Source organism: Eretmochelys imbricata, chromosome 6 (assembly GCF_965152235.1).
Source record: "Eretmochelys imbricata isolate rEreImb1 chromosome 6, rEreImb1.hap1, whole genome shotgun sequence".
NCBI lineage: Eukaryota > Metazoa > Chordata > Testudines > Cheloniidae > Eretmochelys > Eretmochelys imbricata.
This window is the reverse complement of record NC_135577.1, coordinates 25,680,361-25,693,554: the sequence shown is the minus strand read 5'-3', so window position 1 is coordinate 25,693,554 and position 13,194 is coordinate 25,680,361. Positions and strand designations below refer to the sequence as shown.

The following is a 13,194-nucleotide window of genomic DNA, read 5'->3' as shown; positions in this document are numbered from 1 at the left end:
AGGAAGCAGAACACCCTACTTTTAATTGAAAGATGTGATAAGGATATTTTATATCTATCCAGGAGGCAAAGGCTGTGTCACGTATTGTTGTGGTAGTTAAAGGGGGAAGCTAAACTTTGTCAAGTGAAGTAGATTATAAAAAGAACACTGGCAGTGACCTGATGGGCTGATGCCACAACAGTCTTGGTGAGTAAATCTTTTAAAAATACTAGAACTTGACCCATAAAACCAGTTGAAATGACCGTTCTTTGTATGCATTTAGAATTTGTAAAATGTCCCCCATCCATACAAACACCTAAATAAAGTTATGGAGCTGGAGAGCAGCTTCATTGTATACTTAATGACTAGGCAAGTTTGAAATTGTGTTGTCTTCCCATAAAGTATTTTAAAAACAGAACGATGACGCACTTTTCTCATAGGGAACAGTGGCGGCAGTAGGGTTGTGCTACCTACATGGTTGCATAAGGCCCAACAACAGATGAGCTCACCCAGCCCGAGCACCATCCCACGTATCCCTGTTGCCAGAGGGCTGCAACAAAGAAAGTGTTCCCTAATATCCATCCCTCTCTTTCCCCTAGCATGCAAAATTGAACTGCGGCCCTACCTCCTGGTTCATATAGAACAGCCCCTGGTGTGGTGGTGGTGGCGGCAGACAGTGTAGTGTCATGGGTATGGAGGAACCTAGTCATAGGTGTGGAGATGGAACTAGATGTCTAAGTTGGCTGAAGCCCCGCCAAATTCTATGCCAAAAATATTAAAATTCTGCAAATTATTTGTTAAGAAATAAATGTGGAGGCTCCAGCACGACAGGGGGAAGCACAGGCCACTGACTGCACAGAGATGGGAGATGACCCTGCAGCCCGTGCCTTCCTCTCCCCCCGGGATATGGACTCAGTGGTGAGGTTGTGCCCCAATCCTGTCTCAGCACAAGATCTGGGCCTGTTCCAGAAACACCCCAGCACCCTATTCCTCTGCTCCAGGTGCATCAGGTGTGGGCAGGCAGGCTCAGCCCAGCAGAATCCAAGTGTGGAGGGGCTTAGTGTGGAGGGGTCCAGATGTGGGATGTAAGGGTTTTGTGTGGAGCAGTCTGGATGCAGGTGTCCCAGTGGGGGGTCTGAGTGCAGAGGGGGATCTGGATCCACAAGGGCTTGTTGTGGGATTCCAGGTGCAGGGGCAATGGGATTCTGCAGGGGGGGTCCAGGTGAAGATGGGCTTGGCAGGGGGGTCTGAGTGTTGGGGGAGTGGAGCATGGTGGGGTGGTTCAGGTGCAGAGGGTGGGGCTGCTTGGGGTGGGAGAGGTCTCGATGCAGGGGGTGGGGCTTGGTGGGGGTGGGTCAGGTGCAGGGGCACTCTGGGTGGAGGGGCTGAGGCTCGGTGGAGTGGGGGTTCTGAGTGTGTCAGGGGGTGAGGCTCCATGGGGGGCGGGTATGGGGCATGGGGGTTGAGTGGACAGGAGCCTCTCCCCACACAGTGACCCCTCCCCCTGCTGCTGATGGGTGATGGGGGCAGGAAGTGGGAGGGTGTGGCGCTTCCTGCAGCCGGGGGAGCTTTCTGGGGGTAGTCCCAGCTTCGGCTGCTCCTTGCAGGGGAAGAGGAAGTCTCCTCCTTCCCTACCCACAGCCCAGCTGGGACGAGCAGTTGAGCCGACTGCAGGGTAGAAACCACCAGGCAAGGCGTCATAGGTGTAGTTTGATGCTGTATTTTTGGGAGGGGGCGTGTGCACGTGCCAGTTGTCCGCTTCTCTCCCCCTGCCTGACTGGCCCTTACTGCTGCCTGGAGCCGCACCTCTGCTGCCAGCGTTGGAGGGGATGGGCCTGCTTAATGGGGGAGCCCCAGCTACTGCTGAGAGGATGCCACATGCTGGGCTCCCCTCTTTCTCCCCTTTCTCTTGCCCCTTGCCCCACCCCACCGGAGGCACTCACCGTTGTAGTGGCACCAGGATGGTGGCCACGCAGGGCGCCCAGCACTCATAGAAGGGGAAGATGACCAGCACTAGGACCCAGGAGGCTGCTGCAGAGTCAGTGAGCCAGAGCAGCCACCCTCCCTCACCCGGCAGGAGAGGAGCTGCTCTATGCCACCTCTTCTGCTCTCTTCTCAGGCCCAGCTTGTGGGGAGAAGAGCCTAGGGAGCCAGAAACATGCCCAGGGAGAGAGACAGCGTGGGAATGACTGAGCACCCTCCCTCCTGGCAGGCTGAGCAGAGCAAGTGTTGAGTAGCTCAGCACTTGCAGAAAAGAGCAGGGGCAGTGACGCTGCCTTCCCCCTCTCCCCTCTTTGGGAGGGCAGTGCCCCTGTGCCCCCACAAACTACACCCATGGGTGTGTCCCGTTTTCCCTCCTCCACGGCAATTTACCTCTCTGCTGGCTGCTCTGGGCACTTGAAACAATGCACCTGTGCTGCTCGGGGGAGGGAGGGGAGGTGTGGCTGGTCTTGCAGTGTCCCTTTGCTCCCCACCAGAAAGTCATTTTTCTGCGGGGAAGCAAAGAAATCTGCAGAGGACATGAGTTCTGCAAGTGTGCAGTGGCACAGAATTTCCCCAGGAGTAAGAGCTTACACCTGGCCCTGCTCTAGATTTGTGAATGACATGAGTGATTGTACTGTTCCCCGTGTATGGTTAAGGCCCCAATAGAGTAAAGCATGTATCTACAGTTAAATGTGTTTCAGTGCATTGCTCTATTGGAGCATGGGGAGGTGGCAAAGCACTTTGGGAGGAAGTACTCTTCCTCTGCCTCTGTTCCACACATTCTGGTGGTGGCAGATCTGAAGGATTATGTTGATTCTTTGGACAGCTGAATTTGAGTCAAGGTTGAGTGCTGTGACTTGGGGCAGTTAGAAATGTTTATATTTTGTTGGTGCTTCCTGTGGATAAAGACAAGTGCATGTCAAATATTTTAGCATTGTTTTAGGAAATTTATTTTAGGTATCGCTTTGTTTCAAAGCGGAAATGTACAAATAAACAAAAAGCCCCTAGCCCAGCAATTTATCTTAAAGCATTCGATTTTGCCATGCAGCGCCCCCATCTCCACCTTTGAATCTCTTAAATCCCTTTCGATACTGTTTTTTATATACCTTCATGGGAGTAAGCGTCCTAAAAATCTCTTATGTTCACAGAAGCTTCTGTGCTGATTATCTCTGTAAACTCATATGCAGTGTTGTTGTAGCGATTTCGGTCCCAGGAGATTAGAGACACAAGGTGGGGTGAGGTAATATCTTTTATTGGACCAACTTTGATCACAGAGGGCCAGGGGTGAATGACCATGGGAACTGAACTATTCTTTCATGGCGGCTCCTCCAGGTCAAAGCTACGATATATTGCCAGCATGGTGGAGCCAAAGATGCATTTCTGCCATCCATGCAGTGCCGGTTTTGTGGATGGAGAACTTCAGTTCTTGGAGCTACAAATTCAACAATTGTCATCAGCCATTAAAAATAAGAGAGGAAAATATTTAAATATTAAAATGTTTATCATTATACTTCGGAACATCATACATTATTCAATGTTTTTTCCAAAGCACTTATGCACAATGATTATAGGACTTCTGCCTGGACGCACCTTACAGAACAGACTGTAGAGACAACCAGTCTGTGCAGTCCAGGAACATTGCTGTAGTGCTTTGCCAGCTTTCCCTGTATAGTGCTTTGACCCTGGAACACTGCAGTACTCTTTGGCAGTACTGATTAGAAAAAAAGAAAGGGGGAAAAATAACCAGAATCTGAGAGAGAAAGGACAGAGCAGAGCTAAGAGGGTTCAGGCAATCACACTTAATGCAGGTCTTCTAACAAAATGTATAAAAGTTTGAAGAGAATCTACTGAAGTTTGATTGTATTACGATGTAAGTGGGTTACTAGACAATTTATTTACTGTTTGTGAGTAAATAGAAATGGTGGGGCAGGATCACTTTGTGAAGAGTTACTGGAATACTCAGGTATTGTTCACTCCACTCAACCTAATCTTAAAATCCTGAGAGAGAATTGATAGCAAAATAATGATTCCTTGTATCACTGGTCAGGTATTAGACAGACAAGGTGGGTAAGGTAATGTATGTTATTGGACCAACTTCTGTTGGTGAGAGACAAGCTTTTGAGCTTACACAGAGCTCTTCTTCAGGTCTGGAGCATGTGTTAAGGGTGTCACAGCTAAATAGAAGGTAAAACAGATTGTTTAGCATAAGCAGTTGACACACATTTCAAGGGACTGTTCAAGGTGAAGTGGCCCATTAGCACATCTCCAGATGTGTGTGTGAAGCAGCATTCAGATGTATGATCCTGGTCCAAACCACTGAAGGTAAAGGGAGCCTTTCTGTTGACTTCAGTGGGCTTTGGATTAGGCCCTCTGAATTTGAAAAGCCAGTCTTATTTTGCATTGTAATAGCATTACGTACATGCCTCATCAGCTCTCATTCCTGGATCTGTGCAGCTGTTTGTCTCAGAAGATCTCTTGGAGATTGCATGTGTTCTAAAGTAACATATTGAATATAAATTGGTGCCCCAGTTCTCTAGTTACCTGGCTAGCACAGTCTGGTACTTACGGCCAGTGTTGTGAGAGAGGACCCATATACACTATAACAGGAAGTGGTTTCCTTCAAAGTAAGTCCACAAATATCTTCCATGATTAAGGACTTATTTTACCCAATTTATAATAAAAACCTTGATGACAGTGTTACACTCAAATGTTTCATCCTTCACTCTCACAGGTCTTTTTGTTTAAGAATACAGACCCATTTCTTTGGGGAGAAAAAGCAGCTTTGGTGAGCCTTTCACGATAAAAATGTTTAAAAGGTATGTCAAACTTTGGACCCAACCAACTTCCCAAATACCCATTCTGAAATTATCTCTGTACTACCTGTGCATGAGGATGCACACATTTATCTGACCCTCCATTCTGCATGTCTTGCCCTGTAGTGGCTGTAGCATACGAAGAATTTAAGTCTAATACTACTGTGCAAGTCTGAGGTTTTTTACTGGTTTCCACGTGTGTATACACCAGTACAGGCCATGTGGGGGCTCTTATATCAAAGTATCATGTCCTAAATATAGTTAAGAAGAAAAATGTGGTAAAAATAAGGGGTTTGAAGAGCCAGGTGGCAATCAAAAAGAAGCTCTCCGAAGTAATCAGCCTTATGTACTAATTTGTTGTATTTCTTTTTACAGATAGTATATTTCTCTATTTTGTTGCATAAAGTTCCACCAGAAGGTAGATTACCACTACCTATCCAACAGGATCCAACAACATATAAACTGAACAGTTCTAACAAGAGAAAGTTAAGGGTAACCCTGGCTAGTGAGAATGCATCTGTTTATGAGCAAGTACATAGCATAGCTGCAGTTCATCTCCCCTTTCACTTGACTTGGCAGGCGAAGGGACGCTGGATTGAAAGAGCTGCATGGCTTGTTACAACAAGGATTGCTGCCCTAGCCTGATTCAAGCGATTAATATGAATATTTTTTTAGTGGGGTGAAGAGGAAGGAGATATTAGAAACTAGACTCCAGGTAATACCATTTTTGTAGTTATCAAACAGTGATTCTCTCCTGGTAATTACACTTAAAATCAAAAGAGGTTATGAAATACACAACAGGAAGAACAATTAAGACACTGGACAGGGAACTGAACATAAGAATGGCCATACTGGGTCAGAGCAAAGATCCATCTAGCCCAATATCCTGTCTTCTGGCATTGGCCACTGTCAGGTGCCCCAGAAGGAATGAACAGAACAGGTAATCATCAAGAGATCCATCCCCTGTCGCCCATTCCCAGCTTCTGGCAGTGAGACTTGGGTTCTGTTCTTGGCTCTGCCACTGACCTGCTGGGTGAACTTTGGCAAGTCATTTCACCTCCCTGTGCCTTAGTTTCCCTGTCAGTAAAGTAGGGAACCTCCTTTGTAAAGTACTTATATAGCTGTTTTCATCAACTCTCATACAGCTAGGTGATGGTCACTATTGTTCATACTTCTAAGAATATCAGCTAGATAAGCAATTGATTGAATAAGAGTGCTTTGATATTAATGTGTGTGAGAAATAGCTAGACAGAGGAATGGATAGATGAGCTACTTTTTTCAGAAGGTACCGGTTATCTTGGTTTACTCTTCAAAAACAGAGAATACTGCAGGGTGTAGCATATTGCAGATGTTGGGATAAATGATACCACAAGTGCAGAAGGAAAATTCGCTACACCAACAGGGTAGAAATCAATGGTTGGCAGGCACAGCAAGGACCATCAGCCAGTTGATGGGTCCTTTGCGGCAGCCAGTTGGTTCTGTTTAGTGAGAGCAACATTTGTCCATCACACAAGACTTTCATCCAGCTTTGGACAGAATGATGCTGTGGTGATGGCAAAGATGTCCTTCAATTTAAGATTGATTCATTGAAGCTTAACTGCAATCTGCAAACCTTCTTAGGCTCAAGGTATGTCTGGTTTTCTGGAAGAAATTTTGCATTTATCTGTCATTTCTGGAGGAGCATGAAGTCTTGCAGGCTGTCTGCGTGTGTACGTGTGCGCGTCAGTCTCTCTCTCCGTTAATAGATTGACTAGACTACTTTTCTTCCTTTCATCCTGGCCTGGTCATGACACTTCATCCTATTGATGTTGCTTCATGAAATATGTTTATAAATGTGCACGCACAGACCTGCAAATCAGCAAAGAGCTTCAGGGTGGTAAACTAACCTGCTTCTGTATTGTTCATGTTCCTTAGAGAGAATGAGTTAAGGGAATCGGCTCCTGTAACTTATAGGTTTTATTGTTTGAGGTATGAAATCTTTCACTTACTTACCATTATTTAATTGTTTAACCAAAATTAATTGCAATTGCAGTTTTAATCACACTGTTAAACAATAATAGAATGTCAATTTAAATTTATTATAAATTTTTAGGATGTGTTTCTACATTTTAATTTCAATTAAAAAACAACACAAAGTATACAATGCTCACTTTATATTTCTTATTACTGTAAAAAAGAAATAAGATAGTATTTTTCAATTCACCTCATACAGGTATTGTAGTGCAATCTCTTTATTGTGGAAGTGCTACTTACAAATATAAAATTATTTTTTTACATAACTTGCACTCAAAAACAAAACAATATAAAACTTTAGAGCCTACAAGTCCACTCAGTCCTACTTCTTGTTCAGCCAATGGCTAAGACAAACAAGTTTGTTTACATTTATGGAAGATAATGCTTATTTACCATGTCACTTTCAGGTGACATGGTAAATAAGAAGCTGATTGCATTATCTCCCATAAATTACATTTTTTTTAATAGTTTGACAGTCCTAATTTTTGTGTGGTGAAGCTAATTTTTTTTTATTTGCCTGCAGAGTCCTGCTAAACATGATTCTTTGTCAATAACTTACTCTGACCTTGAAATCACCTTGTTTTGCCAGTCTGTTGAATGGGGATGGCTTATCTACCTTTTAAAAAAAAAAAAAAAAAAAAAAATCTACACATGTATATGGGGTATAGAAGGAGAGGTAGTATCTCTGAAAGTGAGGGCAGTTTCACTCTGAGAGTATGACTGCACTTCAGTTAGACACCCGTGGTTGGCCTGGGCCAGCTGACTTAGTTTCATGCTGTAGGGCTGGTTTAATTGCAGTGTAGAGTTTCGGCCTCAGGCTACAGCCTGAATTCTAGGACCCTGCAAGGTGGGAGAGCCCCAGAGCTTGGGCTGTAGCCCAGGGCGGCAAGTGTACACTGCAGTTAAGCAGCTCCACAGCCCAAGGAGGCTGGGCCAGCTGCAGGTTTTTCATTGCAGTGTGGACGTACTCTGAATGATTCTGTTTAATTGGTCCTCACTTTGCATCCAGCTCTCACCTCTGCCTCCAAGGAGCTGTTAAATGTGTGGCAGCGGCCACGCGTGGCAACACTGCTTCCGCTGCCTGTCTAAACCAGGTGGAGTGTAACTATGAGGGATAAGTGCCCATTCCCATCATGCTAAGGCTGCATCTACACTTGGAGCTAGGGTGGTATAGAACTAAAGAGCATCCGTCACTTTGAGAGTACCATCTCAAGTGACAGTTTCCTGGATCAAGAAATATCAAACAAAATATGAAAGGCAATCCAGGCTTTTGGAAGACTTTGCTATAGGATATTCAACTAGCATACTATCAGACTGCCAAAATCCGTGATGTACTGTGAAATAGTGATAGCATCCCTTTTATTATGGTGTGAAACATGAACAGTTTACTGAAGACACATCCACTTGAAAAATTTCACATGTCCTTTGAAAGAGCAAAACCAACCAGCATGAAGGCAATGATTATCAAAGCTCAGCTTAGAAGGACAGTCTTATCAGAGTGGATGGTGCTGGAGGACTCTTTTCATGTCTATGGTGAGCTGAAACTTGGAAAGTGGAGTAGGGGTTGTCAGTGTAAAGGTTTCAAAGACACCCCCCCCCCAGTCAGAATATCAATATTTATGCTGCATAAGTTGAGAACTTCAAAGACACAGCCAAGGACAGATCTTATTGTATAGCAATTATCAATAAACGTTATGAACACTTTGAGAAAGACAGATGTGAAAAACTGATTGAAAAAAGGGCCAGCTGTCATACCAAGTCTTGAGTGCGAGCCTACACTCTGTGTTCTTGACCTTCCTCCTTGCAAACTGGAGTATACAGCCACAAGAGAACAGATGAGATGCTGCAATGTCCTCATCAGATATGAGAGCTTTTACTCTAATGGTTTCACATGGTGGCTGATCCCTGTAATTGAAGTAGGTCCTGTTCCCCTATGTCAGAACAGGTGTTCCCATTCTGTCAATTTAAAAGGGTGGGGTGGCATCTGGAGTCTATAAAGGTTCCCAATGAGAGATTCAGTGAGAAAGAGACATCATGATTCAGAAGAATCTGAGATCATGGATTGGTGGAGCAAAGGTAAAGGGCAGATAATCACTGCCTGGGAGAGACAGTCTGCAGAGAGCAGGAAGCTCTGCAGACCCTCACTTGGGTAATAATGAGGAATTGGCTAGGAGACCAGCAAAGGGGCTGGTTTGTGGACCTTCCTGAGCCAGTCCTGGAAGGGGGAAAAGGACTGAGTTGTTGGACAGTGTTTTAGGCAGATGAGTCATGGGACTGATCACTTTCAGGTGGATGGCCTGGATAATGGGGACCTGGAACAAGGGCAGAGAGCAATTGGGAACTGAGTGCTAGTCGACTCAAGCATGAGGAGCATGGAAAATTTTGTACATTTCTATGTTTTACTGTGTGGAATTGGGGGAATGACTTTTACTATGAGGGTTTTATGGATTATTGTATATGTATGTGAATAAACTATGTCCAAAGATAGGATTTTGAGTAGACGTCGGGGGAGACTTTTTTTGTTAATTGGTGAACTGAAGGGAAGCTGAGGCAAGCACACCTGACATGCCATGGCCTGCCACAAGAGAGCACTCCAGGTGGGGCCACCCTGTGACAAATGGCTATTCAGTGTCTTCAGAAATGGCTTGATGGTCTCAGTTCACTTCCTAGCTGACAGTTTCACTGATCATACAACCTACTACATTTGGTGCTTTTGTTGGCAAGTCTTGAGAAAGAACTGAGTGGTCTGCGAGACTAATCTTAATCCTTTGATCCTTGTTCAGGGATGGAACCCTTTCTAGGAATAACTGTTCCAAAAATGTGCGTGGAAGCTTGTCCTACTGAGGCCTATGAAATACCCTGTTCTGAGGATAGTTTACCAACCTAGTTTTCCAATTTAGGTGCTGTCAGTGCAGCGCCCGCACCTTTCAGAAATGCTCTAGAATAAACTATACATCAGTCCTTTAATTCACTTAAGTTGTGTTTAAAGAGCAGGGTCAGGACCATCTTCTTTTATTAAAGAAGATGGGCCTAACCCTTAGAGAGTATCAGATGGGTATTAATTCAGTTTGGTATTTGAGGGAAGAGCAGGTGAGGGGATGAAGTACATTTTTATGTAGTAGCAATATTTTTTCTAGCTTAAATAGGAAATAACAATTGTTTAAGGGAAAATTCAGTGGAATGTAAGAGAGAGAGAGCTAAGAGAAGGCTTGTAAACCCAGATTCACTGTGCCAAAAGCCCAAAGGAGGAATTATGTTTGTGATATAAACACAGTTGTCAGCCTTTATAAGGAATCTTGCAAATTAAATAGGAAGCATATTTTAAAAGGGGATGTTTCTGAACGCTTTTACACCATTTGGTTTCAGTAGCCATTCTTATGCTGGGGAACAGCCTTATTTGAAGAAACAATACTTCACACAGTAATGAAGAACCCAGGCACTCTTACTGTCTCATATTTGCAGCCACAGTGTGAACTGGCTAGTGCCAGACCTGGACGTGTACTGCTGGGGCAGCATCAAATCTTTCTAAGTAAATGAAATGGAAGGGTTAAGGAACAAATCACTTAAAAGAAACAAGCTGAAATTTTTGTTTACGGATGTCTCCATCTGGGCTTCCTGAATACCAAGAATGTACAACCAGAATCATTTCTCTAAATTAGAAGTGGATTTTTAAAGCCAGGTGGTCAATGTTGCTTACGCTTTGACTTTAGATATGTACATTGAAATAAGTAGCAACCATGCTGTAGCCCAAGAAACAAGCGGGGGTGTGCGAAGACCTATATTCTAAATAGTCAAAGGTAATGTCCAACTTGGCTCATCTTACAAAGTTGTTTATAGAAGTAAACAAAAGTCAGAGACAGAAATACTGGCTCATATAAGTTAAACTGTGATAAGGAGTGAGCTTCCCTGTTATAGCTACTGCTGCCACCACAGTCTTTTGGCTTGAGCCAGGGAGAAAGAAACAGATGACATCACCAGCTCCCTTGGCTTCGGCTGAAGTTTGAGCTACAACTAAATGTGAATCTGAGGTTCCTCCTTTCATTCCCGCCCTAGTCATTTTCCTTCTTCATGTTATGGCTCCTTTATATCTTTGTCTTCTCTCTAAGCCTGGCTTAGATGCTGAGACAACTCCACATTTTGCAGCAATGCTGTGATCTTGTGACCAGAAAGGCAAACTGCAAGCAATGTCTTACAGTCCAACACTGGTACAAGTTTGCCAGGTCTCTGAGTCTGAGAGAGACCACATGCATGACTGTAATTTTTCTTAGAAGCTAGGTTGCAAGCAAAAGTAAGTATCAGACTGAATCCACATTAGGTATTTTTTTACTATCCTTTCTTTCTCTTTATGGTGGTTGCATTGTTTTGCATTTAAGGCAACGGGGTCAGACTTCTACAGTTCAGAAACTTGTGATTAACTTTCCCTTTTCTTTCAAAAAGGAGAATCAATGCTGCCTAAAAAGAAAAGAAAATTACAAGGGAAATCTGTTTTGCTTTTTAAAAAGGCCTGCCTTAATTCTTTAAGTTCCAAATGTATTACATGTTTTCCTTTTTCTTTGTTTTGATAAAAAGTTAAAATGATTTTGAATGGTGGTTGTTAAAATGACAGTAAAGCAGAGATAACTTTACACAAAATCCTAGACCACAATTAACTTTTGAATGTTGTAATAGTGAAAAAGGGTTTCACTGACATCTTATCCCTTATTGGGACCCCCTTATCAGAACAGTAGCCCAAGAGCATAGAAAACAATGCCATGTATTGGTCATAGGACACTTATAGTAAGTTGTTTGAATGTATGCGTGTCCACAAGCAAGCATGCTTTTTGCCTAACCCTCACATGGAATTCCTTCACTTGTTTACATAACACTCTAGTTTAGGGTCTTACCTCCTCTGCCAGAATAAAAGAACTGAAGTGATTCAAGGCTGAGAATTTTCCTTCCCTTTTTGAGGGAGAGATTTTGCTGCTGAGTGCTGTGGTTATGAAACATCACCTCATTTCTTCCTTATTTATGAATGGTTGTGGGTGGGATTTTTTATTTAAAACCAAATTTCTCATTGTCAAAATATAAAAATAGCATCTAATGTGGTAAGATGCATCTCATTGGAACATAACATTTCAGTGAAGGAACTGAGGCATTTACCAAACAGGAAGCTATTCTTTCACTTGTCGCTTGCTTTGCCTTTTAAGCATGCCTTCATATGTTGTCACTTATATAGCACTTCATAGCTTCAGAATGCTTTACAAGAACAATACAGTATTTCTCGCAACGCTCTTATGGTGTAGATGTTATCCCCATTTAACAGATGAAGGTACTGAGAGACTGACTAGCTCAAGGCCACAGAGGAAGTCCATGTCAGTTCTGGAGTTGTAACTCAAATTCCTAGCTTCTGTCACATCTGCGCAGAAGTACACTGCACTGTCTCAAATGAATCAAGAACAGAAATGTTGAACAGAGAGGATGCTGCTGATACCGCTTTTATCACCAGAGTAATAGCATAACCATGGAAGTTCGTGTGAATGGAAGGAAGTGTGGAGGATTTCCTGCATTAGTTCTTGTGACTGGAGAGATTCTCCAAATTGTTGCACAAGCAATAGAAGTTGTTAGACTGGGGATAAGTCTTTGGTGTGAAGCAGTATATTTCCATTTGATGTCTGTTTACATGCCATATTTAGGATGCTGTATTAGTCAAGAAGTTGGAACTACACAATTATGACGACTTGCTAGACCAGTACAGTACACTGCTTGTCTTTTTGCTTTGGTCTCCAAAGGTGGTATTAGGAAGTCCTAAAACCATAATGCATTCTTGCTTAAAAACATCCTATAAGAACTGCATCTTTAAAATCTGCTTCACCCTTGTGGGAAGAGCATCAAACAGGCATTAAATAGTGTGTGTGTGTGTGTGTGTGTGTGCACACACACACAGCATTAGATATAAAGTCCCAATCCTTGTTTTGGGGCCTTTAAGCACCACAGTGATTAAAAATATTAATAAAAAGGAAATGTGAGTGTAGTTGGGACCACAGTACAGCATCTGTAGATAGACCTCGGCCAGTTATTTGCTTTCCCTTTATACATATAAATAGCTTTGTTGTTGAATTGTACTCATTGCTGTCCTAGATCAGATTATGAGGACAGCTATTGTTAGGTATTTGTCATAACTGCTGCACCAGGGTTTGTAAACTGAATCCAGTGAAATTGTGGTGTATAATCTCTGCCCTTTGGCAGGTGGTATGATTGCTGACATCACTGTTCATCAGAATCATGTTGATCTTGCATTCAATATCCTGTATTCTTCACAACTTTTAAAGTAGTCGTACATTTGTGTCTGTAGTTCCCTGCTCAGCAGCAGTAGCTTGGTTCCCTCCCCCACCTGGTTCCTTTCAGTCAGTAGCACAGCTTTATTTAG

General features: G+C 43.3%; 1 protein-coding gene across 6 annotated transcripts in view; it reads left to right on the top strand.

Moving 5' to 3' along the window:
* Nucleotides 1-13,194, top strand: part of MOB2 (MOB kinase activator 2) — a 161,453-nt gene that overhangs the window by 21,796 nt on the left and 126,463 nt on the right. The window contains exon 1 of one of the 6 annotated variants that reach the window (XM_077818257.1): nucleotides 4,753-4,778. The exons of the other annotated variants lie outside the window; for them this stretch is intronic. Within the exon in view, the coding sequence (XP_077674383.1) occupies nucleotides 4,768-4,778 (11 nt within the window). The 5' untranslated portion in view covers nucleotides 4,753-4,767. Of the gene's footprint in view, nucleotides 1-4,752; nucleotides 4,779-13,194 lie in introns of those variants that run through there. 6 annotated transcript variants of the gene reach the window in all.